This window comes from Rissa tridactyla, chromosome Z (genome assembly GCF_028500815.1).
Source record: "Rissa tridactyla isolate bRisTri1 chromosome Z, bRisTri1.patW.cur.20221130, whole genome shotgun sequence".
Lineage (NCBI taxonomy): Eukaryota > Metazoa > Chordata > Aves > Charadriiformes > Laridae > Rissa > Rissa tridactyla.
In genome coordinates, this window is record NC_071497.1 from 62,416,226 (window position 1) to 62,442,620 (window position 26,395).

Sequence of the window (26,395 nt, forward strand, 5' to 3'; positions counted from 1 at the left end):
CCGTGGTGGCGAGGCGCGAACTGGGGAGGGGCCTCCGACACAAGGTGCCTGCGGCGGCAAAAGGGCTGAGCTTATTCCCCACCCGAGCCTTCCCAGTAAACAAACCTTCACCTGCGGTGGGCACGAGAAGGGAACAACAAGGCAGCCCCTTCTCCCGGGTACGTTTCAGGTAAATAACAGAAGGGAAGGAGGTTAAGTATTTGTGAAAAAGAAAGAGATGGGGAGAGTGGTAGGCAAAGACCCATCATCACTTTCAAGTGAAGGCAGACACAGCTCTCTGACCAGTATTCTCCTAGAGGTAAAGCCAAGAGTTAAGTTATTAAAAAACAGTACAGTAAATAAATACTAAGTTAAGAAAGCTGACGTCTAGTCTGACAAATCTGGCAGATACCATCTCTGACGCCGCAGTAGCAGACTCCCTGGAGGAGCAGCAGCCCTAGCTGGGCCTGGCCTAGGGCTCCCGTAACACCTCTCAGGCTGTTTACAGCCTCCACTGAGAAGCCTTAGCTGTAGGAGGAAGTCAGCTGTACTACCACACAGGACACAAGCAAAAGGTAAAAAGACTTTATTAAGAAGACCAAACGCACCAATAAAGATAGATAAATACAAAGTGACACATAGCATAATATTCTGTTTCAGTTAGAGCAGCAGTTACATATTCTTAATCAGAGGTTGTGCTAGATTCCATACAGTGGAAGATTTCAGCTCTTCAGTGGCACTTATCTTGCCATTTTTGATGCTGGCATATTTGGTCTTGATTGCCTGCAGAGAGATAAGTTTGATTAAGTCTACCCTTTTCAAAAATTCACACTATTCCAGCCTAGCTGACGCTTGGTCACGAAGCCCGGCCCATCCTAGCATGCAAGATTCATGGCTGGCTCATGCCACTTCAGCAAATTAGGTATCTTCAGCTGAAGTGGGCAGGTCTGATCCAAGTCTGACAGCAGTGGCTCGGCTAAGACAGCTTTAGCGTGCCACATACTGACACTTAACCACACATACTACCCATGTGCACTGTTAAGATTCTTACCGTCTGCTTGGTAGCACCCTCATTCACCAGAACTACATTCTTTGCTATATGCTGCATAACTGGTAGAAGGTCACGCTCTGTGTAAGATGTGTGGTGTTGCAGAATTGGTGTCTGAAAGGAAGGGAAGTCGTTAGACAAACATACTAGAACAATTTGAGTACCCTCGGTTCTTTGTCTTCTGTTGGGCTTGGGCAGTCATGGTCTTCTGTCTCACAGGGGAGAGTTAAGATTTACTACCCTCCTTCTGTCCCCTTGTAATGAACCATGGGGAGACAAGAACATGATGTGATACCCCAAGGGAAGCAGAAGGCATGCACTTGGCCCAGAGTGTGCACAGGCACACTGAGTCCCAAACTAGGAGGTGGTCTGACAAGCAGGACTTACCCACTCACATCCATCGAGGAGTTTCAAAGCCAAACAGGAAGCAGCCGATGCAATCTTAGATGGAGGAAAGTGAACCATATCATAATCCACAATGGACAACTCCATGAGGTATTTGGCCAGAGCGTGCTGTTTCAAGTCCGCCTGCAGTAAGTCAGAGTTGAGTATTGGCTATCTCCAATGTAAGAGCATCCTGTCAAGCCTTTGTTTAGTCAAACAGGAAGAAATACTTAGCAAACATTTTCATAGCTATAGGCTTGAAATTCAAGTGGTCTAATTACATAGCAGTTCTGAGCTGTATTAGGCTGCTTATAGTCTAGGACCACTCCTTCCAATGGCAGCCTAGCAGTCTCCTGCAGCACCATTTTAATTCTGGTTGTGGGTGGGTTAGGTTCACATGACTAAAACCAGACAAACAAGACCTGTTTCTGCATGGGAGACAGGTCTCAAATAGGCTCAGTTGCTAAACTGTTGTTGCATCACTGAAATGTTTTGAACCATTTTAACAAGCTGCTGCAGTCAAGTGTTGCATTTTCAGACTCTGCTTACAGTAACACTTGTCTCAGCTTTACCTCTGTTATCTTTGAAATCCTCCTTAGGAAGTGTGGAGCGACAGGGCGACCCAGACTAAAGTCCAGGGCTTGCAGGATCTTGATCTCCATCTGGCAGATTTGGGATGTAGTGTAAGTGCAATCAGTTATGTAGGCAAAGTCTCCAATGTGTGTGGGAAATACCTCTTCATATTTGCTGGCAATGAACATAGCTGTTATACCGACCAGCTGCAGTGTCTTCTTGGAGACAGGATTGTCCTGTAGTAAGAAGCAGTAGAGATTTACCTGAATGACTTAGCTCAGAACACAGCTTTTCAAGCCACAGTAGCCACTGTAAGGTTTGTTCTATGACTTGATGTTCATACTGGCATCTGTTACTTCTGTTGACATCTGCAGGGGTATTAGAAGGCTTTGAGATCAAATGAGCAAGAGGAGTAAGCAGTTTTGATCCATCGAGTCACTATTCATAGTCGAGAGGGTTATGTGGTACATACAATTCAAAACATCACATGCCCTCTCTTGGTCAGCTGTATTTTGTTAAGGGTAACATGTCTAATGGTGTATGGTGTTACTGATCAGTGCTTGTGCTTCAGCTTAGGGGAAAAGCATTGCCCGGTGCTGGGCGAGACGCACTCACCTGCAAGAAGCAATCGATGATACCAACTGCCATATACAAGGTCTCCTGGTGGAATCTGAATTTCACCTGCACTTGCACAAGCCAGTCTATCAGCAGGGCACGCATGTTCCCATTGATTTCCTGGCCATCCAGGTATTTGGGTCTGACAGGTTTGTTTTCCTGTGTGGAAGGAATAGGGTTAATTTACCTATTGGCTTAGCTGGAGCATTCGCAGTGCCTAGCCTCTGTTACTCTCTAAGGCTTATCGAGGAATTTGGCACAGGCATAGCCTGTGGTGCCCATGATGCAGGCCACGAGGTTCATTTGCTAGAGATGGGCTAGAAAGAGCACAGTACTAGTACTACTAGTTGATTGGTCTAACAATCATCATCTGTTTATGTTATCAGCTCAGTTTAATCTTGTATTTTAAGTTGAGGGATCACTTATTAGTCCCTCAGGAAAATCCATAGATGAAAGTGAAGCTCCAAGCCACACCTATAATGACAGTCTCACTGCGTCAGCAGATCCCCCTCGCAGTTCTGACCTGCTTCTACCAACCTCAAGTTCTCTCAGATACTTGTAGATGTCCTTCACATAGCTGCTGCAGAGGTTTGGGTCATCACCATCATCCACATCTACATCTTCCACATCAAGCAAGACATCAGAAAAAGCCTGACACAGTACGTCCTCTGATCGGGCACATCCAGATGTCTCCATGGGGGTTGGAGACTCAGGCTCCACCTACAAGGAAATTCAGGATCAGGGCAGGCAGCACCCCGCCTCTGCAGCCCAGTGCGGGCCAAGCGCAGGCTCCGACAGGGCGAGCTGCACCCAAGAGCTGTGGGGGCTCACAACCCCCATTTCAGGGCACTGGGAGAGGCCGTGCCCCCCAGTCAGCCCAGTGCGGGGCTGGGGAGGGGGCCCACGGCACTGGGCGGTACCTGGGAAGGCTCAGGCTGGGTCTCTGGAGCTGGCAATGGCACCTCCTCCTTGGCGACGGCCCTGAGCGTCTTCTTGATACCCATTTTACCCAGGGAGGTGTCCAGCATGCGCCTGGTACCTGCCACCTTCCTGCAGACCGTCTCCTCCACCGCCTTCCTGGCAGTAGCCCGCTTTTTCGTCTCAGTGACGCGGTTGCCGATGTCCCTCAGAGCGGTGCGGGGCCGCAGTCCCATCTTGGGGGCGCACACCGTCTCCCTACGCTCGGTGACAGGCAGCAGGCTGCTTTTCGGCACGACGTCCGTCGCCACCCGAGTGTGCTGTGGGGAGAGGGGAGGGCGGTCAGCGGCAGCGTCGCGGGTGGAGGCCGGGACTGCACGCGCGGAACCGGAGGACTACGGAACGCGGACATGGGGCGTCGCACGGCTGCCCTCCACCCCCAACCCAAGGGTCGAAAGGGAGCCCGGAGGAAGCGAGGAGGTGCCCCGGGAGAAGGAAAAGTGCGCACGCACCCCACCGCCTTCCCCCCCACCCGCGGCGCGACACCCCGGTGGGCTGGGCTCCCCCGCCGGTGGCGGCTGGGCCCGTCCCGCACCTACCCTGGTAGCCCGGAGCGCCATAATGGAAGGGCGGCAGCAGCAGAGCTGCAAGAACGGCAGGACGGGACCCGGCCCAACCGCCGCGCTTTTAAACAGCTCAGCCGCTGCCGCTGATTGGCCGCCCGCTGCCTCCTTATTGGCTGTCGGCGGGCCCGCCCCATGCGTTACCGTGGCGACGGGCCGGGAGCGTTCGAGAAGGGGGCGGGGCCACGGCCGGCGTGGCGTGACTCTCCTCTGCGCGGCCCCGCGGCGGCGCCGGCTGTCCGTGCAGCCTGTCCCCGAGGCGGCGGAGAGCAGGTCTGATGTCCAGCTCGCGGCGGGCCCCGCGTCGAGGCTCCCGGGCAGGGGGAATGCCCGGAAAATGACCGTGAAATGGAGTGTGTTCTCCGTCTGCCGACCTCAGATCAGCCCCTGCGCAAACAGTGGGGGATGAAACCAGAGCGCTCTCGTTGTGCGGGATTTTTCTTAAGCAACTTTCCCGTTTACATCCCAGCTCGTTTTTTAACCAGAAAAGCCAAGGTACACCACATAAAAGTCAAGGTACACCACATAAAGCATTACGGAAAAACACATTTATTTTTTTCCCCATGATGTACACATATATTGCCTGCTGCCAGATGTATGATACATAACTGCAATTTTTGTAAATCTTGGTTTCATCTTGGAAAGCGCTTTGTTGCAACTGTCTGCATGCAATGGGGGGTGCTGGCAGACGAGAGGCTCAACATGAGCTGTCAGTGTGCACCTGCAGCCCAGAAAGCCAATCGTATCCTGGGCTGCATCAGGAGAAGTGTGGCTAGCAGGTCGAGGGAGGGGATTCTCCCCCTCTACTCCACTCTCGTGAGACCCCACCTGGAGTACTGTGTCCAGCTCTGGAGCCCCAGCTACAAGAGAGATATGGACGTGCTGGAGTGTGTCCAGAGGAGGGCCACGAGGATGATCAGAGGGCTGGAGCACCTCTCCTATGAGGACAGACTGAGGGATTTGTGGTTGTTGAGTCTGGAGAAAAGAAGGCTCCGAGGAGACCTTATAGTGGCCTACCAGTATCTTAAGGGGACCTACAAGAAAGCTGGTGAGGGACTTTTTAGGATGTTGGGTAATGGTAGGACTAGAGGGAATGGATTAAAACTAGAGATGGGTCGATTCAGACTGGACGTTAGGAAGAAGTTTTTCACCATGAGGGTGGTGAGGCACTGGAACAGGTTGCCCAGAGAGGTGGTGGAAGCCCCATCCCTGGAAGTGTTCAAGGCCAGGCTGGACGGGGCTCTGAGCAGCCTGGTCTAGTGGCAGGTGTCCCTGCCCATGGCAGGGGGGTTGGAAACTAGATGATCTTTAAGGTCCCTTCCAACCCTAACAATTCTATGATTCTATGAAACCAAGTGACTAGGCTGACAACTCCCCCACCACAGTATTTATCAGAATATAACTCAATTGGCCTTCACCAGTGATTTGAAAACCTGCCCTTATAGCACAGGTCTAATAGATCATGCAGCAGGCGGAAGCCTGAACCTTTCCTTGGAGGATTACTGCCAGATACGGGCTCTTGGTAAACAAATTTAGGGCAGACAACGCTTATTGCCCTTGTTTTCCTGTCAGGGCAGCCAGGAAAAACAGTGTACCTTGTGTGTGGGTTTGCACTTGCCTGTGAAGTATCCAGGTACGAGCCGATCCTCACTGCCGCATTCATCTAGTGTGCTAGCAGCTGAAGTATGGATTCAGCGTTTTCTCAGAGAAAAGTTGTGGCGAGAGTGGAAGCTTTTCAAATTATGTTAAGCTAACTTGATTTGGAAAAAAGAATCACCCCCCACTTTTCATCTACCAATCCCCACGGGGCTAATGCTCGGTGTGGCGAAATGCTGTCAGCTGCAGTACCATCACTTCAAATATAAAAATAATTAACTGAAGCTTTTTGCTTGAAAACGGGTTTTCAGAACCAAAAGATCGCCCTGCTTATAGGCTGAGTGTAATTGTACGACTGTTATTCATGACCTGACCCTTCTGGAGGAGGCAAGGCGAGAAAACCACTGCCAAAGGCATACATCAGAAGGAAATAAACAGGATCAAGCTTCGGTTCTGCACTGCCGGACCGAGAAAGGAGGGATTGTGATTTGGGCAGTCCGTCTTCATCCCTCTATGCAAAAGCAACACAAGTTTTAGAGACTCTCTGACCACAGTTTTTCAAGTCAATCCTGTACTGCAAATAGTGTTTTAACACAGCACTGGAGGAAGAAAATGGAATGCAAACTTGTTTAACAGTTACAAAAGAAACTATCCAGTTTGTATGAACAGTCATATCAGAAGAGAAGCAGAATTGCTCAAGGACATTTCTAATAGCATTGCTGGTGAATCTAATCTGACCTTGTAATTCTTACATCAGTCTATCCTCAAATTCCACTGCTATCAGTCAGGTCTTCAAAATGATATTCAGGTACTGATCCTAAATAGCCACAATAAGAAAAGAGTATGACAAAAATAAGACTGCTGTTACATATGAAATGATGAAAGATACACTCATTCTTGCTAACCACTGAGTTGATTTGCTGAATTCCAAGGAAAATAATTACAGGTTTCAGACAAGAAGACAACGGGGCACAGGAAGGCTGTAAACAGATGTCAGGATACTACCTCTGAAGACATATGTTACTACCCCATTGACAGATTTTCACTAAAGACAGATTTGTTTTCTTTGCAGTATTGAGACCCCAGGACACGTAATTATTTCTTAAACACACCCTTTCCAGTCAGGAAGTCTCAATTTGCAGTTTGTTTCAGCAGCTCGCCAAGGCCCAGATAACTGTCGCAGTTTAGCATTCTAAATCTGGACTGCTTCCTTGGGTAACACACAGAGATACAGCTGGCAACAGTACGCCTGAAGCTGTGTTATGGTATTATGAAAAAAAAAATCAACTAAATGGCAGAACAACATATCTGGAAGAGGTGAAGTTTAGCAGAGTGCTAGGATGCTCACTGATTAATTACTTTAAGCTTCAAACTATTGCATTTGCAGTTACTTATACAAAAAGTACAAAAAATTTATTTTACAGAAAGTTTTTGTGATTCTGAGTCCTCCCAAGAAACAGGAAAGTGTCTACAGTTTTTTTCCCTCCCAATTTCTCGCTGTTAACCTGTGGATTTCTCTCCTTAAAAGATAATTTGATATAAATTTAAAAGGTAACACTTATTTGTTCTGATGCATTAAAATTAAGTTTAGAGATCAGATTTGTATGCCAAGACATAATATAAAAACTGTATATTTCTATTATCTAGCAAAATGTGCAAAAAACATGATTTCCTGTTGGTTTTTGCTCCTCATAACAAACATGTAATTTTTTTTTTCATTCAAAGAGTCTTCAAGCTATGTTTGAAAGAAGGAAAAATATTTTTCAGTTGATTATGTTTGCATTCCAGTATAAACTATTTCCATTTCCCACTGCTAACGTAAAATTATAATCATCATGTTCCATTCTTAACAGAAAGTATGGAATATATTTATGCGCATCCACAAGCTGCAAGACTTCTGTTTAATAAACACCAGGTACAGTACTGAAGATTTCCATTATTTTCACATATACAGCAAAAATTCAGTTCCATCGTATTTCCTTTATAAAAGCATCTTGATCCAATTTTAACAAAGATAGTATGTTTAAAAAAATTCAAATATATAGTACATTTGTTTCTGTACATGTATGTGCAAGATCTCCTGACAAAAATTAATAAGAATATGGAATCCTACAGCTTTACCCTTTACACCTCCTATGGACAACACAACTTTGAATCACATGATGTAAGTACCATCTTTGTAGTATTTCATGGATTCCAGTTGCTGAGTCATTGCAAGGACATCCTGAAATCCTGTACTGAGTCCGGACATGTGCTGAAAATAAGCTTCCTTCTCCACTTGGACAGTCAGGTTGTTTACACCAGCGTCTTTCAGAATCGCTGTAACCTGAAAGAACAGTATCGCTAATGTTAACATTACACTTCATATGCATCTCACAGCAACTTGCAATACTCTGGCTCTGAAATACTGTAGATTAAAAAACAATCATCATAAACAATTCAATTTTCTGGAAAGCAAAGACTAGCTTCAGAGGGTATGGCTTTGCAACACCTGCATAATGGGTCATTCTCAGTGTCTTACATAAGGAAGTAAGTGTCTTTTTAAGGGAAAGAAAATCCCAAGGCAGACAGATATTATTAAGCCAGTTATAAACCCACGATTAGCATCCAGATATCCCTACTGTTTACTGCCTGTTTTGAAGCATGAGATCCACCTTCTCCTCCTTTTCTCAGGGAAGATACAGCGCCACTTTCAATAGCGAGAAAATCCCACACAGACTTCTTTTCTTTGTGTTTTGTTTTGGCAGGTGTTTTAGCAAACAACTCTTGATGCAACTAATTCCAAACTAGCAGGCAAAAGAAGTATCGCACAAGAAACCAGCTCTGAGATATTAACTAACAGCTACAAAAATAATCACAAACAGCAGCTTCAAACTTCAGTCTATTGCTGAAAAAGGACTACGCAGTAAGAAATTAAGACATTGGGGTCTAAAAACCTTGCACCTTACCTGCTGAACAATCCTCTGTTCCATCACATCTGATACCGCTTGCACATGTATTGTACCTGCCACGACACTTGCAGAGTGACACCAAAAATGAGGATCTCGGTAGGATATGACTCCCTCTATTTTTTGTATCTGTAAAGAAATTACATCAGAAACAATGGATTTAAGAACACATTTTCAGCTTGGGTATGTACATGGATATCAGTGGCAAATACTTCACAGGGTAATGAAGCTGTATAGCAAAGCAGCTTTCCAGGTAAGCCATATACAGAAATATGTAGTATTGAAAGGTCACCTTGCTACTACTGTCAAAGACCGGAAGCTAAAAGTCAAACTAAATGAAAAAACTCAGCAGACTGCAATGCTAAATGGGATGAGAAAAAAATGATTTAATGTACAGATCAAAGTAACATCAATGGGCAGATCAACCAGAAAGCTGGCTGGGCATTTAACAATTTCTAGGGCATCCGTTACCTGACTATCCAGGATAAGCAGCTGTTTAGTTACCATAGCTGGACTTAATTCAGACACATAATCTCTTCCCATAATTTATAATTTTTTTAAATTGATCTTTGTACTGGGTCTGGTTAGGATGGATTGATTTTTTCACAGCAGCCAGTACGGTGCTGTGTTTTGAATTTGTGGCTAAAACAGCTTTGACAACACACCAATGTTTTTGGCTGTTGCTGAACAGTGTATGGGCACTGTCAAGGCTGTCTCTTTTCCCCACTCTGCCCTCAGCCCAGCGAGTAGGCTGGGGGTGGGTAAGAAGACGGGAGGGGGACACAGCTGGGACAGCTGACCCAGGTGGGCCAGAGGGATATTGCATGCCATATAACATGCTCAGCTATAAAAACTGGGGTAGAGGAAGAAGGGTATTTTTTGGCTTCCAAGGTGGCTGTTGCTCGGAGACCGGCTGGGCATCGGTCTGCTTGTGGAAGGTGGTGCATCATTTGTTTTTTTCCATCTCTGCTCTCAAACTGCCTCCTCTCCTGTTAAAACTGCCTTTATATTGCTCCCAAAGTGTTCTTGATTTTGCTCTTCCTGTTCTCTCTCCTGTCCCACTGGCAGTGGTTGTGGTAAAGGGGGAAGCGAGCAAGTGGCTGTGACGATGCCTGGCTGCTGGCTGGGGTCAACCTACAGCAAGCATATTGTTTTACTGTGATGTATTTTTTAAAATGCTTTCCCTATTATCTTTTAATGAATTGCTCTTTGGTTGTGTTCAAAAAAATACTTCCTTTTTCCTCCATCTCCCAGAATTGGTTTCTGTCTTGCCTCATGAAAAATGAAATCCCACTGTGCATCTTACCTTCCTTTCATTACATAAGTCTCTCCCAGACAATTTCTACTTATTCTTTTCTTTTTCATGCAGCTTAAGAACAGATCTCCCCCTCTACTAATTGACAGGACACCGTCAGGATAATCTTCTTTGTTGCCCCTAGTTGATAGCATCCTCAAAGAACACGTAACTAGTTCTTTGACAGAGAGGAGTTCTCCACACTGAGGTCTGCACTACGATTCTGGGCAGGAACTTCAAATGAGCCAACAGTGAAGACCAAGTACAGCCTCAAAGTAGATACCACACTGCAGCATCCAGGAACAGAATGGACTAGAATGAAGAAGTATTTAAAAAAACAGCTTTACTTTTGCCATCTCACCTACTGTGACCCAGCATGCCTCTCATGATATGGACAAGTAAGAAAACCTGCAATTACAGGCTCAAGATATAATCCTATAGTCTGAACTGTACACATCAAGTTTAAAAAGGTTGCATGCTTTTGGGAATTGCTACGTTACTTTCTTAGTACTAAGTACCTTTCCCACAGTGTTCTACTTCTCTGAAATCATGAGCTACCCATAAAAGCAAAAAACAGTACAAGTTTTTTTAGTCACAAAACAACTTTGATTAGTAGAACTCCTAATGCTGTCACATCTCTGCAAAACAGATTTTAAAAAACTTGAGACATGAAATTGTTGAAGGCAATGCAAGCTGTCAGACTGATCTACTTGAGTTTATTAACTATTAAAAACAGTTATAGATTTATATGTTTATATATGATAAAATTTAGAACTGTAGTTCTGACCTTTTCTAAAGCAGCATGCAGATCTTTCTCCTGTTCTGGAGGTATTCTCAACAAAAGCACTTGACAGGCGTCTTTCAATAGTGGGATAACACTAAGAAAAATCAATGTAGCAATAAAAAGAGAGCAGAGTGGATCAGCTATGAGCCATCCAAATTGCTGAATAAATATTGTGGATACGATAACACCAACACTGCCAAGAGTGTCTGCTAACACATGCAGAAACACACCTGAAAACAAAACAAAGTGATTAAATTGAACAGTTCTATTTAAAATGTACATGTATCTTCAATAGCAGAAGCACAGTAGGGTTTTATTAAATATAATAAATACTCCTCAAGCTAAATGGAGGCAACTATCTGCCTAACCGGGCACAAAATTAAATGAAACATTTAGCTTTTCTAAAGAATCACAAATCAATGTAAAGAAACCCCATTTTTACTCTACAGTGCAATGACCGAGACAGGCATTTGCAGATTAAACCAAACGTAAACAGTCTTTAAACTGTTAGTGGGATTTGTACTATATATCATTTAACTCCGTATAGAGGAACTCGATCCTTAACATAGGATAAAAAGATCAGTGTAAACGCTTTTGCCTGCTAATGTGGACATATTTTAATAAATCATTTGGGTTTTTGTATGCCAGCTCTGCTCCAGTTTTATAAGATTGTCTATCTGCTACTGCTAGGAATAATCCTTTATACTGCTTTAATAGTGCACAGCATTCTCAACGTACGCTCAAAGGGCACAGATCACTTCTGGAGATTTTAAGAATGATGCATGGTACAGGGTCTGATTCTGAAAATCTTCGAAGTCTGCTGGAAATCACATGCATCATTTACGATTCAGCAATTTGTACTTGCCTCTCATGTTGGTATTCATGCCTCCTCCGGAAGACCCGTGGGAATGTCCATGGCTGTGCCCGTGGTCACTATGGGAATGGCTGTGCCCATGGCTGTGGCTGTGCCCATGGTGAGAATGGCTGTGATCGTGGGAGTGACAACCTCCCCGAGAAGCTCCATGGGAGTGCGCGTGGCTAAAGGCGCAGATACCAACAAGATTTACGATCAGCCCTCCAACAGAGACTGGCTGTGAGGGGGAGAAAAGTCTTTTAACGTCACTACATCTTCCCAGGTGTTCAAGTTTATTTTCTAGAACACGGTAATCAGAAACACTGTACACCTAATATAGGAAAACTGTGGAAGGATTATTCTAATGTGGATTCCTCATCATATTCCTTTCAATATACAAGCTGGTTTCCAAGTAATTTTCTTCTCTTCTCAAAACAATCCAATTCTCCCCAACCTTCCGAAAAAACCCATCCAATAACCACAACCAAAATGCAAAACCAAGTATTGACAAATCAGGACAAGATAGCAAATTTAATTTTAAGAAGGGGCAGCTGATTATATTTACTTTCAAGAAGAGATGAAGTGGTCGAATACAAACTTTGTTTTGCTTTCACTAGCAGAAAAAAATATTTGTATATTGTACCTATGACATGCACACTTACCTAAAATTGTACTTAACTGAAGACAGCAACTACTGCTTTAGTGGTTGAGTTGTGCTTTTTATCTGCCTGCCTATTTTTCTACTCTTATCTTGGAAAACTAGCAAGGTGTAAGAGTAATTCCAGCTAATAAAGGAGTTAAGCAAGTCCTACTTGTGAGTTATTAGACCTTTACTTGGCTATGCAGAGTTGCTCTTGTAGAGGGGGTAACCGCTCCTGCCCCCAAGAAACAAAATCAGTAGTGAAAATGGAGCAAAGATTGAAGATTAAAAAGAAAAAAAAAGAAATCAGGCCTCGATTCCAGCAATGCACATTTCTAATTGTGCCTACATAAAAATATTTCTCTTGGTTACTGGAGAAAACAGGAGAGCACAAATTTGTGTGTGGATGTGGGAAAGAAAACAAGTGAAACTGGAAATGTGATAAATGAAGGCTTGGATTTGCAGAATTCCATAATAAATAAAGTCTGAAGAAAACAAACTATTGCATTTGAAAAAAAGGTATGGAAGCTTGGAAATTTAATTGGGGAGCCCCTGAAGAGGCTATGGAATGTAGACAGATGCGGCTGTAGTCAAGATTAGCTACACACAGCTTCATGATTGTTTATGCCATAGTAACACACTCAACATAACATATGAATTCTGGCTAATTTTTGAGGTTTCTCACAGAATAATACAAAATCTATTCTGTAGTAACTGACATTGGTATACATAACAGCCAAACCAAACTTAGTTTGGTACAGATTATTTCCTTGCTATCTTTTACTACAGAAAGAACACCATCTAAAAAGAGTAGAGCTGTGACATCTTAGAAAAAAATTCAATGTAACTGTTATAATTAAGTTATATTCACGCCTACATATTTTAAAAACACATGTAGTTTGGATTTTAAAATTAGAACATGTTAAAAAAGTCAAGGCACAGTTTAGATTATGCAACTTTAGTCTACTTTTTTAAAAAATATTTTAGTTAAGATGAATATAAACAAACGAAAAATTGCCAAAAAACGTTCAAAGAGAATGACAAAACTTACAGTTAGCATATTTGTATCTATGTCAGGAGGATCCACCAGTCTGGCCACCGATTCCATGAAGACAAAGAAAGCAATTACCATCAGAAAGAGGCCATTAATAAATCCTGAGAGAATTTCTACACGTCCATACCTGAAAAAAAAAAATATCTACTTTTGAGAGTGGAAAAACAGGTACTCTGAGCAAATGTCAAAGTTATAATAAATAAAGTTATAATACATTTAATATAGCATTGTTTGCTTTGATTTTTTCCTTAATGCCACAAAATTGTGTCTCAATTTCTGAGTTAGTTTTTTATATGAGGTAGCTAGTTTGCAACTGTCCAAACACCAACAGTATAAAGCTACAATAATGTAAGCATTTTTTTATATATACTGCACATTTAGGGCTTCAAACTGCTAAACGGCTATGCAATTTAACTATACAAATTTTGACTATGTCAGCACAATTGAAATCCTCATATGAACACTGACTTTTGAGCATGTATTTTTGTTTGACATACATACATATATAGAGTGAGGCAATTTCTACATGATATTCACAGTGATAAAGTTTGATTTGTAGAGAAAAATGAAAATTACATTTCAGACACTTTTTTGCTGGAGTAAGAGGGGAACAGCGTGAACACAAATGGAACAGAAAAGAGATACAGCAAAAAACACACAGAAGCATGCACCATTAAAATATCCTGAACATACCTTTATAGCAGGGCATTTCAAAATGAGCAAGCAGAATAATTTTCAGATAGTCTTTAAAGAACGTAATATACATACCCATAAGAAAATATGCGAGTTGCTTTCCATCTCGTCATCAGAGCTGCAAAAAGCCCCATCACTAATGCAGAACAATCAAAAAGCATGTGAAATCCATCAGAAATAAGACCAAGACTATTGGTCCATACTCCATAAAAAAGCTCCACAAAAGTGAAAGCCTAAAACAAAAGAGAGTTTGAATTTTTCTTCTAACATTAACTTGTAATCTGATGTTTTGGTAGCTAGCAGGAAACTCTTTTCATAGGACACTTAATAGTTTTCAAAGGTATTGTTTGAAGTATTTCTAGACCATTTTCTTTCTCATCCAATGAGACAAAAATAAGAGATACATTCCAAGTTTATGAAGAGACATTTTTGAACCTACCCTCCTCAAAGCCTTAGACCTAAGAAAACAACCCTCTACAGAAGCAGATTTAAGTTCTAATTTAGAATTTTAAACTAACCTTGTGCAGTCAAAGTTTTAAGCATTTTGTCATTAAACAACATACCATCTCTGATCTGATCTATTATTAGTGTAAAAGCAATGCTGTCTATACACTTGTTCTGTAAAAATTTTCTTCAACAATTATTTGACTGATTAAATCTTGTGAATTAGTTTTCAAAAGGGTACACAAGAAAACATTTTTAATACATACATTTTCCCTGTATGATTTACTATTATTAATTAGTCTGCCTATAAACTTTCTTGCCCATCTGTCGTATTCCATAATGGAATTCCAGAAAGTTATCACAGACACTTCCAGGTTTTCCCCCTATTTTCTTGGATAACTGCCAAAGAACAAAGAGAGATCTTTGAAAATGAGATTCTATCAATCTTGCTTACTACATGACGTTTTCCTATTCGAGAAAGGGAGAAGCCAAAAATAAAACCAGCCTACTCCAAAATGACACTCATCAATCCCACACTTATTATTTTCTTGTCCCCATCCTTGAAGGCCTCATTAGTTTCAGCTTATCTGCTGGTAACATTGAGATACCTTAATCTTAAACCTACCATCATGCAAGTATTTACTTACTGGAACAACAGTTACACATAGAACCAGTGCCTCACTGTGACAACAAATCAAAGTGACCTGCCACTTACTGTAAGATTAGCATAAGAATCTTCTATTTTAACATTCCATCTAATGAAAGTATCAAGGGTCACTTTAAAAACAATCAATCATGGAAATTCTAAAGAATAACTCTTCTTATTGTACTATGTATGCACTGTGATTGGGTTGAAAACAGACATGGACTTACCAGATTTAGGCACAAGAAATAGAAGATCTGCCTAGAATCATACTCCTCAAGAATTTGTTTCAGTGACTCCTTAATAAACCGGGGTAACGACTGAGAGCTCTGCTGTAATGCATCACCCATGAAGTTATAGAGAGGAGTGCCTTCTGGGGAATAGCCAATAAGGGTACCCTTCTGCCCTTTCTTGGATGGGGAGGACAGGATATTGGCAGCTGCAAGGAAAAGTATTGAAATTTTTGTTGTTGTTTCTAAGTTTCACAGCTATTTTATAATGAGTTTTATCAGCAATCAAAGCTTACGTGAAATTTGCAGGCAGCAAAGTGATTGTCAACTTCATCTGGAGGTTTAGCATTAGATTTCATTGCTATGTAAGATTAGATCATCACTTCCACAACAGAACAGATCTACTACATTCTCGTTTTTTTTTGCAAACAGACAGTAAAAGAGCACAAAGTTACAGGACCTTTTTATTCCAAAGAATCCATAAAAAGATTATCCAAAAGAATTCTGCACACACCTATTTTCCGATTGGCTTCCCAGTCACAAAGACAACAGATTTATGTAAAGATAAATTAAGAATACGTACATAAAATGAAGAAGACTGCACTCACTACCACCCCTCCAGAAAGAACATGCTCTGTGCTTTCATGGTGTGGTGGCTTGTTCATAGCTCGAAGCTGGTCTGTTATTGGATGTGTCCAAAAGTTGCCAAAAAGCAGTGCACTAATGAAAATGAGAAAGGATCCATATCGAGCGCACGTGGAAGCTTCCATCTTGACAGAGCATATGGACTCCACGTAGAAATCCAGGATCACAACAAAAAAGATGACTGTTATGAAAGGCATGATGAGAGAAGACCAAGACTCTACTTTACTCTGCAACGAAAAATACATTTCAAACAGGATTGTTCACCATTAGATGTGACTGTATAGACAGCATTAAATCTAGCTCCCTTTCATTACAAACGTTTTCATCAACACATCGAAACATAAATACTGTTATACGTTCAATTTATCATATGAAACCAACATTCCAGCTACAGAAAGACACATACAGCTATTACACATTACAGTACCTTATTTTAAATACTTTCATGCGTTTAAAAGCAATGCCATATGCAATGCCATGCTTGCAATGGCCTACTCTCCCTAAGCATGCAGGCATAACAAACATGTCTTTAAATTACAATAATCTAACCCTCAGGAATGAGAGAGCCCTGTATTTATCCAGTCATTAATACGTGTGCAGTGTTAGTATATGAATCCAGGATATAATATCTGAGCTAGCAAGATGAAATAAAGATATCACACAAAAGGGGAGATTAAGGTATCATGCAGATATACATCAAAATAGAGAGGGAAAATTTCAAACTGGGCTTACTAGAAAAATAAAGATGTCAACTTTGCTAATTTTATAGATTTAAATAGCACTTCACAAGCAGAGGCATTACAAAAATATTATTTATTTTTATACTTGCTATCTTACCTCTGTTGTCAGAGAGAGAACAATAACCCATGGGCACAACAGAAGGACGGAAACAAGATGAGACAAGGCTTGAAGACGCTTGGCTCCACCTACATCTACAGATAGTTTTCGGGAAGCCATGTGAAAACCAACCTTACAGCACAATGCCAGCACCAGAAGCAGTACTCCTCCCTGGAACCACAGAGCGATCCCGTTAACATTTCTCAAGAGCCAAATACCTCACTCCAAGCAAAGTGGCACTTACATGAAAAAAGATTAATATGCTTTCCTTAATTTACCAACAAAAGCCAAAGACAGGATATTTCCTCTAATTGTTACTCTAGTTAAAAACAGTAATATAGCATATTCAGCTATATTACTCAGCATTATTCACAACAGCCTAATATGACTTGATGTTTAAAATTCTCAATAGTGTTAATTGGCATACAACAGCAGCAAATTGGTAGTGAACAGCATACAAGGAATAAGAAAAATTACACAAAACTGGCTTTCCCATCTTTCATTATAAAAAAAGTGTTGAAAGTATACATAAAGCCCAAAGTGTCATGTCACCCTGGCCTCTAATCCTTTCATAACCTTTTCATTCACTTACCTTTATTTGCACCATACCATATCTCTTCACAATATTTTCTTTCAAAATTGTTCTATGAATGAATCACAAAATACACACACACCATCTCGTCTCCCTTAGATCACACTTGCTTTGTGCATGGTTAACCAGAATCTCTAACATTTGATTTATTTTTATATTAATACTTTCTCAGCTGCTCCATATTTTTTTTCCTGTTGTAGTCCTCAGTGCAGCCACTTCATCAACAAGACTAAACTAAGAGAACAACTCAATCTGGCAGGTTAATCCCATACAGGAAGATTTTGATACTTAGTTATTCATGCCACCAAGTATAATGGCTTTATACTACTGAGAAGCATCAGAATCTTTTTCTTCAAATACAAGTGTCTAATGTAAAGAAAAGACTGGGGAAAGATGAATGAGCAGCAACAAAACACAGTCCCCAAAAGTGAGCAAGAACCTTATTGTATGCTGCGCATTAGGACCACCTAGACCACCGATGGCAGGGAATACTTTATGGAAGCTGCTCACACACAATCAAGATGCAAAAATTACAGTGCTAGTGCAGTTCCAATACGGGGTGGGGATATCGAACTTTCTGATTTTGATTTAGGCTTGTATTAGCCCCGAGCTGGTGAAATTCTTACCTACAGACTTAGATAAATATTAACCTACTAAAATGCAAGTTCCTTACCTTGTGATCTGCAACACCCAGGAAAGCAATGATTGTATACAGAACATGTGTAAGGGCACTGTCATGATGCCCCTCAGCTAAATAAAAAAAAATTAAGGAAGAGCTTAATTTGATGATTTTTCTTTTAAAACCAAAGAACAGGTAGATGTAGCAGAAGATCGTGGGAAGCTGAAGTAAGCGAACTGATCTTTAAGGTTTGTCATATACTTAACATTTAGGACAGATGAAAGTATTTCCACAGAAAACAGTTAAAAATGTTTGGAAAAAAAAAGAAAGAGTATTTTAAAACATGACAACAGTCACTGTTAAATATAATGTAAATCCTGTATCATGACTACCGTGCAATTTTGTCAACTGGACTTCGAAAAATATACTCACTAGCCTTAAAAATTAGATTGATTTTCACTAAAAGCACTAAAATACTGTGTCTAAAATATGATCTACATCTTTCCATTTTCTAAATATTTAAACTTTACAAAACAAAGACTAATTGACAAGCACAACCCAGCAGAATTAAAATAATGATAGCTTTTGGGAAAACTACTAGAGGGCACTTTAACAATGAATTTACTCACTGAAAACTCAGTGGATTAATCAATACTATTCCTGAATTTGCACCTGCAATTCCATGTTTTCATCCTTCTTTGAGAAAGTTTACTTTCAACGTGTTTGTTTTTACCGCCCATCCTCAGATGCACCACTTTTTGTCAGTACATTTTGCTATGGTAAGAAGACCTGTTGAAAACTTGCTTCAGCATCACTTTCAATTAACTCAGTGGCTTTGAAAGCATGGTAGCTAGTTGCCATTTGCAGTTTAAAGTCCATTGTTGTTGGAGCTACTTCAGGCTATTTCACGTCACTTTTCAATTTAGCAGATGAACTGCAACTACCACATTTGCAAAAGCACAAAGCAATCTTCCTGTATACACCAAAAGGACTGCAGGCCAGGCTGTCAACCATTTACTGCACACACTTAGGCTACAGAAATGATCTAGATTTTTTTTAAAGTGAGAGCTGATCAAAAAAGCTTCTAGCAATCCTAAGTGCCAATACGGTATGTGCCAATGGGTAGGGAGCCCTTAACTACAACTTAAAATCTATAGCTGTGTTCTAAGTTATCAACAAAGTAAGCAATGCCATTAATTCAGCTGTAAATATCAGTATTTAGATATGAAAGTAAAATCTTCTGCACTAATATTCTTTAAAGGTAAGATTCCTATAAAAAAATGCAAGCATATTTAATTCAGCACATTCAACTTCACATTCTCTCTGCTCCAGTAATAACAGGCACTTGCTCTTACACATAGCAAGAAAGGATACGATGCTCTGCTATTTTAGCCATGAGGTCATCATTATCAAAAAGTAGTAAGCAGATGACAGCTATAATAAAAAATGCAGCACCTCTGGTCTGTAAAAAACAAAACAAAACAAAACAACCCAAATATTTTTATAACATCCGGTACCACATTAATGTAAAAAAAATCCAGGAAATTATCTCCCTCCTTCCCCCTTCCTGATCAATATAAGCATATTTCCCTTCAGTAAAAAAAAAATGAGAAAACCCCCCATTTTTTAAAAAAAGTGACCTTGACAATATAATTTTATATTTATTCGATTTTTCAGATTTACCCGATAACTAAGGGCAAATTACCACTGTAACACGACAGAAGCCTGCATTTTAGGAAATTCAAGTGTGATTGCTTCCTTCTTCATGGTATCTTCTGCCTGCCAAAATGCAGAGCTACTTAAGCCTGACGATTCAATATTTTGTAGCATCAGGGAGCTATAAACAAGATCTAGCTGACAAATTGTAGTATTTTGTCTTATGGGAGGTACAGGCTAGAGCACTGTGCAAAGGCTCTGAGAAAGCAGAGCTCTGCAGTGCTTTTGTGGGAAGAAACAGGTAACCATGAAATCCCAGCTCCTAGAGCCTTCACCACCTTGACTTTTAAAACACTGCAATTTTGGTATTCATCATATTGGCAAAAGCCAAATATAGATATCACATTCTTGTTTCGGCAAGTCAGACGATTTCTCTTTGCCAGAGTTCACTTCATGAAGCTGCAACATTCAGAGGACAGGGTCATCACTCCCTTCTTTCTGCTGCCGTAGACATGCAGCTTAACTACCAAGCGTGGCCCACTAAGACAGAGATCACAGAATCACAGAATCATAGGGCTGGAAGGGACCTCTGGAGATCTTCTAGTCCCAACCCCCCTGCCAAAGCAGGGTCACCTAGAGCAGGCTGCACAGGAACGCATCCAGGCGGGTTTTGAATATCTCCAGAGATGGAGACTCCACCACCTCTCTGGGCAGCCTGTTCCAGTGCTCTGCCACCCTCAAAGTAACGAAGTTCCTCAACAAAGAACCTCTCTGAAGCTCTTATATTTATCCTTTGGGTGGATGGCTGGAGGAAAAAAAAAGGTATTCTAGGTGAAAAGCTTCATGGTGGATGCCCTAAGCGTCTCAATTTGAGGAGATGGGGTAGAGTGTAAGAGCAGATGACTGTGCTATTCACTTTAACACCAGCCTAAAAGTGATTAGGGGACTCCAGCAGCAGTTATGAGACAGGGACTTCAAAACTCCCTGTCTGAGATAGTGCCAAAGACAGACTTTCTCTTAACACAGCAAGTACTCTAGCCTCAGGTATATGACATCAGAGGTTACGTTCCTCCAGCTATCACAGTTTTTGAGGGAAAGTGGCCAAGACTGCTCGGTGCTGGTCTGAGTTCAATCCATTTAGGGCTAATTAGGCACAGTTAGAAAACATCTTGCAAAGGTGTGTGTAACGGGACTCAAAGGATGTTTCAAGTATAGAACTCCGGTTAAGTGAAAGACTGGGACCAAGTATTCAGCACACAGAGGCTCATGCAGACATTAAAGTCCTTAGAGGGCTTTTTGGCACAAAAAACAAAGTATGTGAAAAACTACAGCCACTGAAGAGAGTAGGCAAGGACCTGGAGACTGTACTGATGGACTTCCGTGCTTAAAGGCCAGGACCACTATGTGCGCCTATGTCCTTTTCTCAGTTTGTACCCAAAATCCCATTACAAAGAATACTGAAGAGCAAATATCATTCTCAAGGTTCCTTTCTGCCTACAAACAGTAAAACTTCTCAGGTATCTGCTATGGATCTCCAACAGCTTCACCCACTGTTTCTCCCTTCATGTTGTGTTTATTATTTCAAGTAGTACATCTTACCATTTCACCACTAATTACACTAAAAAAAGCACACTTTCTATAAACATAGGTCCGAAACACTGTTTGTTCTGGGTAAAGAAGTACTTGTATTTATAGCATTCGGTATTTTTAACATGTGGTAAAATTTTCTTAAATACCTTTGCTGGTCCTCCACCTGAGCTTGTGAACAAGACGCTAAGGAGTGACAGCACAACCACATCACTGTGCTCAAACAGCAACAACGTCCTATAAAAAGGTGAAATAAACACTTACATCCTCTTCCAAGAAGTTTACCTAAAAAGCTCGATATATGTTATTTCAGATAAAATTCAATGACACAGCAGTCAAAGATTTATCTTGTGATTTCAACAGCAAGTTTAACTAATTCAAAAGGATAAACGTAAACCTATTTGCCTTCACCAGCAATAGATCTAGCTGCAGACAGCATGACATATCACAAACCAAAGAACTTCCTAACTCAAGGAACAGATTAAAATTATTCATGTATAGATTACTTTGAATTGTACTTTCTTCTAGTAGCACAAGGAGATACTAACTTGCTCAAGATGGAACTATTATTCGCATTACAATACCTCCTCTAAACCAATGTTTCTGTCTCCCAGAAAAAAAGAGGTCCTGTTCTGCTGTATTACATCCTGTTTATTGAGCTGTTGATGGTCTAGTAGTTTATGCAACCTCAGAACCTTTTAACTGCTGAAAATAAGTCATTCTAACTTTAACACTATTCAGATAGCAAAGGCTGACTAACAAGCTATATTGACAGCTTTCTGGAGCAGAACATGAGCAGAACATGTCAGAACTGCTGTCAAGTTTACCAAATGCTTCTGCCATTCTCCACATAGCGATACAACCTGTTAGGGCCCATGTTACGTGTCCTGCTTGGGAAGACTGCCAGCATCCAGAAAAGCACTACAGTATTTCTTAAAGAAATCCTATTATTCTCAGGTATGCCTTCTCCTCTGTAGAGGAAAAAAATTCAGCTTCATAAAATGAAGGCTGAAATTTAGGCGTTACCTTTCTCTCTCTAATGAAAGATGCTTTCTAATACATTAACCTTCACTTTTGGAAGTCTAATGTTATTCTTTTATAGTTACTCAGTATTGCTAACAGCACGAGTGATTTTACTCCGAGTATATGCACTAATGCTACCCAATTCCAACACAGCATAGGCATATGACCAGATAAAGCAGTGCCCTGTGACAAATGCAGAAATTGATTCTAGTCACCTGTCACAAGAATACAAGCTGCTGTCACCAGCTATCAAGCCATGGGCTTAAACAGGTAAATAAACAATTGGAGTTACACAAATGAGACCAGGGGAATGATGAAAACTACCGACAGTAAAACAGTCAGTGATCTTGTATCACTCATATTGATATTTTAAGCACTACCAAGAACTGCACTGGCATCTTGTCACGGAATGAAGAAAATCACAAGTTTTACAGAACATTATATATAGTTTTTCCCAAGCACAACTGAGTTCACAGCAGAAAGCATAAAGATTCATTTAAAATTTCAAAAAATGAAAGTGGGCTGATGGACAAAAAACAAAGAAGCAAGATATGGAAAGATCACCAAAACTAGCTTAAAGAGAAAACATTTTTACAGTAAATACATTTTTACCTCAGTGGTCCACAAAGAGTAAGGCCAAAAAACCACAAGAGCGAAATGATACATCCCACAACAGCATGCTTAAAAATTTTGATCCACTACAAAAGAAAGGTATTTCATTATCATTTTCTCACAGTTTAAAAATAAATGTCCTGTTACTAGCATTCTTTTAGCATAGTAGTTGTAGAAACAGAGGGGAAAACATATGCTCTGCAAGTTGTGTTCTAGAAATACATTAAACAAGATAGACTGTCTATAACAAACATCACATCTTCAAAATCCAGAATTCAAATTTTTTACCAACAGTGAAACCATACATGGACAGATTTTTCCTAACACAAAGATGCAATTTATTTCTGTTTACACTTTAAAATTCTGCCATACGTGTCTAATTGTGAACGCAGTTGACATTTGGAATGCTTCTGAGAATATCCTTCAGATTCTCTCTACTTAGCACATACACTGATAACACTCTGCATGGATCAAGTTTTTGTGCACACAATTACATAAAACCAAGACGAATATGGAGCAGGTGAAGAAAATCTATTTCTTACAAAACAGCAGGTTCCAATCTGGCCCTACTCTTACTTCTTGGGATACTGAGAACTCAGCCCAGGTCTGAAGAGCAGTTAGACTAGCCCCTCATCACAACGTACCACGCAGGAAGCACTCTTGGCGTGGGGGAACGTGACTAGAGCACTCTGACATTCTGGCAGTCCAGAAATCGCCCCTCTAAACTGTCAAAGTCAGCTAAGTAGACTAAGCTCTTTTTGAAAATCCAGTCCTCAAAATAGATGCTTGTACAGAGCCAAGGACCAACCTTTTCACGATATTCTCAAAAGAAGCTGACAAATGCTAAAAATGCTGACTGTTTTTTACAGCACACTAGACACAAAGTCAGTTACGCACTTCTGGAAATCGCAACCACATCTTTCAAGTGGAGTAACCTCTGTTCCGCTTTCATTTTTGGCAACAGCGACATTGTTAACAATATCTATAAAATGTGAATCACTATTACAGATGTCAACTCACCTGACGCTTGGTTACCACTTTTCCAGAAGAAAATGGTTTTTGAAACAAAACCATAAAAAATGCAGACCTGTTAAAAAGACAAAGTTTTCTCTATCAGTGTATTAGCAGTCAGCTTTTTATTCAAACCAGCTCTAAATAACTAGGTCTCTCATATCAGGCTCAGTTTACAAAACAACTTCCTCTCTATTTTTCATTAAAAGGCCACACTGATCACACTCACTGGCTTTATTTTCCCTGCTGCATTACATGTGTCGGATAACAGTACAAAGGTGATGACAAGTGAACTTCAGTTCTGGTCAACTTTAAGTTCTTCAGAGAATGGCTAATGAGAAGTCTACCTGTGATTTACAAATATCAAAATAACTTATCTCAGAAGTTTTGAGGAGAAAGAGTACTATGTTCTTTATTGGCAAAATATGTACACCCCAGGCTTACTCACACATGGAATGCCAAATACAGTCTTGCTAGAAATGGGACTAAACAGCATGCATCTTCCTCAGCTGGGATCAAGGGTAAGTTATGGGGAAAAAGACTACAGTGCTTGGCAACATGCAAGTGAGAAGCCCAGAAACGTAAACAATTTTTTAAAAAAAAGGAAAAAATGAGGTTCCAAATGTTCCAACTCTGCCAAGTTTATTACAGAAATGCTTTTCCATATGCTATCAGGTAAATACGAATGAGGATTGTGCCTGCAGAGGTTGTTTGTGTCTATTTGCTATGAGTTCTGACACTTTAACTCTCAATCCGGGAAAAACAGCAGTTGAAGCTCTACAGGAATAGATAATGAAGAACTACAGGAATACAAATTATAAGGAAGAAAGCTTGTCTTCTACACTCTTCTTAAAATTTTGGACATGCCTGGGTTTCCTATGATCGGTACTGTCATATGATCAACTTTGAAACAGCAAAAACACTGAAGTTTCTTGAGGGTAGAGAGGCCTTACAGAGAGATGTGGATAAACCAGAGAGCTGGGCAATCACCAACCATACGAAATTTAACAAGAGCAAGTGCTGGATTCTCCACCTGGGGCAGGGTAATCCTGGTTATGTGTACAAACTGGGGGATGAGAGGCAGCCCCATGGAAAGAGATCCGGGGGCTTGGGTTGATGGCAAGTTGAAGATGAGACAATGGTGTGTCCTGGCAGCCAACAGGGCCAACTGTGTCCTGGAGTACATCAAGCACAGCACAGCCTGCCAGGCTGGTTGAGGGAGGTGATCATTTCACTCTACACTGCACTGGTGTGGCCCAACCTCCAGTACTGTGTGCAGTTTTGGGTGCCTCAGTATAAGAAGGACATCAAAGTATTAGAGTGTGGCCAGAGGAGGGCAACCAAGATGGTGAAAGGTCTCAAGGGCAAAACTTAAGAGTGGCTGAGGCTGCCTAAGTTGCTCAGCTTGGAGAATGGAAGGCTGAGGGCTGACCTCATCGCAGCCTAGACCTTCCTCAGGGGGGGCAGCGGAGCAGGGGGGTGCTGATCTCCTCTCGCTGGTGACCAGTGACAGGACACAAGGAGATGGAATGAAGCTGCGTCCGGGGACGACCAGATTGGACATTAGGAAAAGGTTGTTCACTGAGAGGGTGGTCAGTCACTGGTACAGGCTCCCCAGGGAAGTGGTCACAGCACTGAGCCTGTCAGAGTTCAAGGAGCATCTGGATGACGCTCTTAGTGATAGGGTTTAGTTTTCGGTAGTCCTGTGAGGAGCACGGGGTTGGACCTGATGATCCTTAAGTGGGTCCCTTCCCACTTGAGATATTTCATGATTATAAAATCACAGGGATCAGAGACACGAAGGAAAAACATTTCTATGAACACAGTACTTCCTGGATGCACTATCATGCCTTCTCCTCCTCGATTAATCTATAATAACATAATGGAGGGTATAAGAGGTTGATGCTGATACAGGAGGCCGCAGACAAGGCGTGCTGTACAGGTGGCGGACAAGGCTTTTCACCCCCTGCGCACTCACCCCAGCTGCACTATAAAGATAAACTGCACGAGGTGGACGGCCTTCAGGAGGTCGTATGATTCGAAGAGCCCCACGGCTTTCAGGAACTTAGTGAAGCACAGCAGCACGATGTACCGGGTCAGCCTAAGAAAGGAGACAGGGCAGTTCGCACCTGCGGCCACACACACGGACCAGGCCCCGGGTCCTCCCGCTCCCCCCGCCCGCTCTGCGCCTCAGCGGGAGGTCGCCGCCCCCGGAAGGCTGAAAAGCCGCCGCTCCCCAGAGGGAGGGACGGCGACGGGGAGGGACGGCGACGGGCAGCCCCCCTCGGGGGGGCTGGCCCGATGTCCCCCCCCCCACCCAGCGGAATGTCCGCTCCCCTCCATTCCCCCGCCGCCGTTACCGGGCGCTGGGCACATCGACGGGCCCCAGCACGCCGCCGCCGGCCAAGGCCTGCCCGCTGTATTTCTCCTCCATGCCGGGGCGGGGGAGCGCCCCTGCCAGGGAAGGGCTGCGAGCGCTCAGGCGCGGCGCGGT

The 26,395-nt window shown here is 41.9% G+C and overlaps 2 protein-coding genes and 1 long non-coding RNA gene across 3 annotated transcripts; 1 reads left to right on the top strand and 2 right to left on the bottom strand.

Annotated features, from left to right (window-relative positions):
- Positions 1-12: 12 nt before the first annotated feature.
- Positions 13-10,767, top strand: LOC128902423 (uncharacterized). The gene is made up of 3 exons (XR_008463787.1): positions 13-169; positions 8,484-8,937; positions 10,054-10,767. It is a non-coding gene; the product is annotated as an uncharacterized LOC128902423 (long non-coding RNA).
- Positions 551-4,189, bottom strand: CCNB1 (cyclin B1). The gene is made up of 8 exons (XM_054185420.1): positions 4,117-4,189; positions 3,520-3,837; positions 3,137-3,319; positions 2,600-2,758; positions 1,984-2,220; positions 1,415-1,555; positions 1,031-1,141; positions 551-762 (listed from the first exon to the last, which is right to left on the bottom strand). The coding sequence occupies exons 1-8, from the start codon at positions 4,135-4,137 to the stop codon at positions 652-654; spliced, it is 1,281 nt and encodes a 426-aa protein (XP_054041395.1). The 5' UTR covers positions 4,138-4,189; the 3' UTR covers positions 551-651.
- Positions 4,674-26,395, bottom strand: SLC30A5 (solute carrier family 30 member 5). The gene is made up of 16 exons (XM_054185419.1): positions 26,262-26,395; positions 25,880-26,002; positions 23,911-23,977; positions 22,891-22,976; positions 21,405-21,492; positions 19,387-19,474; positions 18,067-18,143; positions 16,802-16,972; positions 15,903-16,191; positions 15,320-15,528; positions 14,078-14,235; positions 13,307-13,436; positions 11,628-11,853; positions 10,766-10,992; positions 8,685-8,813; positions 4,674-8,062 (listed from the first exon to the last, which is right to left on the bottom strand). Exons 1-16 carry the CDS (start codon positions 26,333-26,335, stop codon positions 7,892-7,894), a joined length of 2,313 nt encoding a protein of 770 aa, XP_054041394.1. The 5' UTR covers positions 26,336-26,395; the 3' UTR covers positions 4,674-7,891.

What these genes read in the sequence shown, in the direction of transcription:
- CCNB1 (XM_054185420.1), bottom strand. Translation starts at nt 4,137, where the DNA reads ATGGCGCTCCGGGCTACCAGG. An exon ending in TGGCGCTCCGGGCTACCAGG is followed by an intron (nt 3,838 to 4,116) that starts GTAGGTGCGGGA and finishes CTCTCCCCACAG; the next exon opens with CACACTCGGGTGGCGACGGA. An exon ending in AGTATCTGAGAGAACTTGAG is followed by an intron (nt 2,759 to 3,136) that starts GTTGGTAGAAGC and finishes CCTTCCACACAG; the next exon opens with GAAAACAAACCTGTCAGACC.
- SLC30A5 (XM_054185419.1), bottom strand. Translation starts at nt 26,335, where the DNA reads ATGGAGGAGAAATACAGCGGGCAGGCCTTGGCCGGCGGCGGCGTGCTG. An exon ending in TTCTCTCTCTGACAACAGAG is followed by an intron (nt 16,192 to 16,801) that starts GTAAGATAGCAA and finishes TTTTCGTTGCAG; the next exon opens with AGTAAAGTAGAGTCTTGGTC. An exon ending in CATGAATACCAACATGAGAG is followed by an intron (nt 10,993 to 11,627) that starts GCAAGTACAAAT and finishes TTTTGTTTTCAG; the next exon opens with GTGTGTTTCTGCATGTGTTA.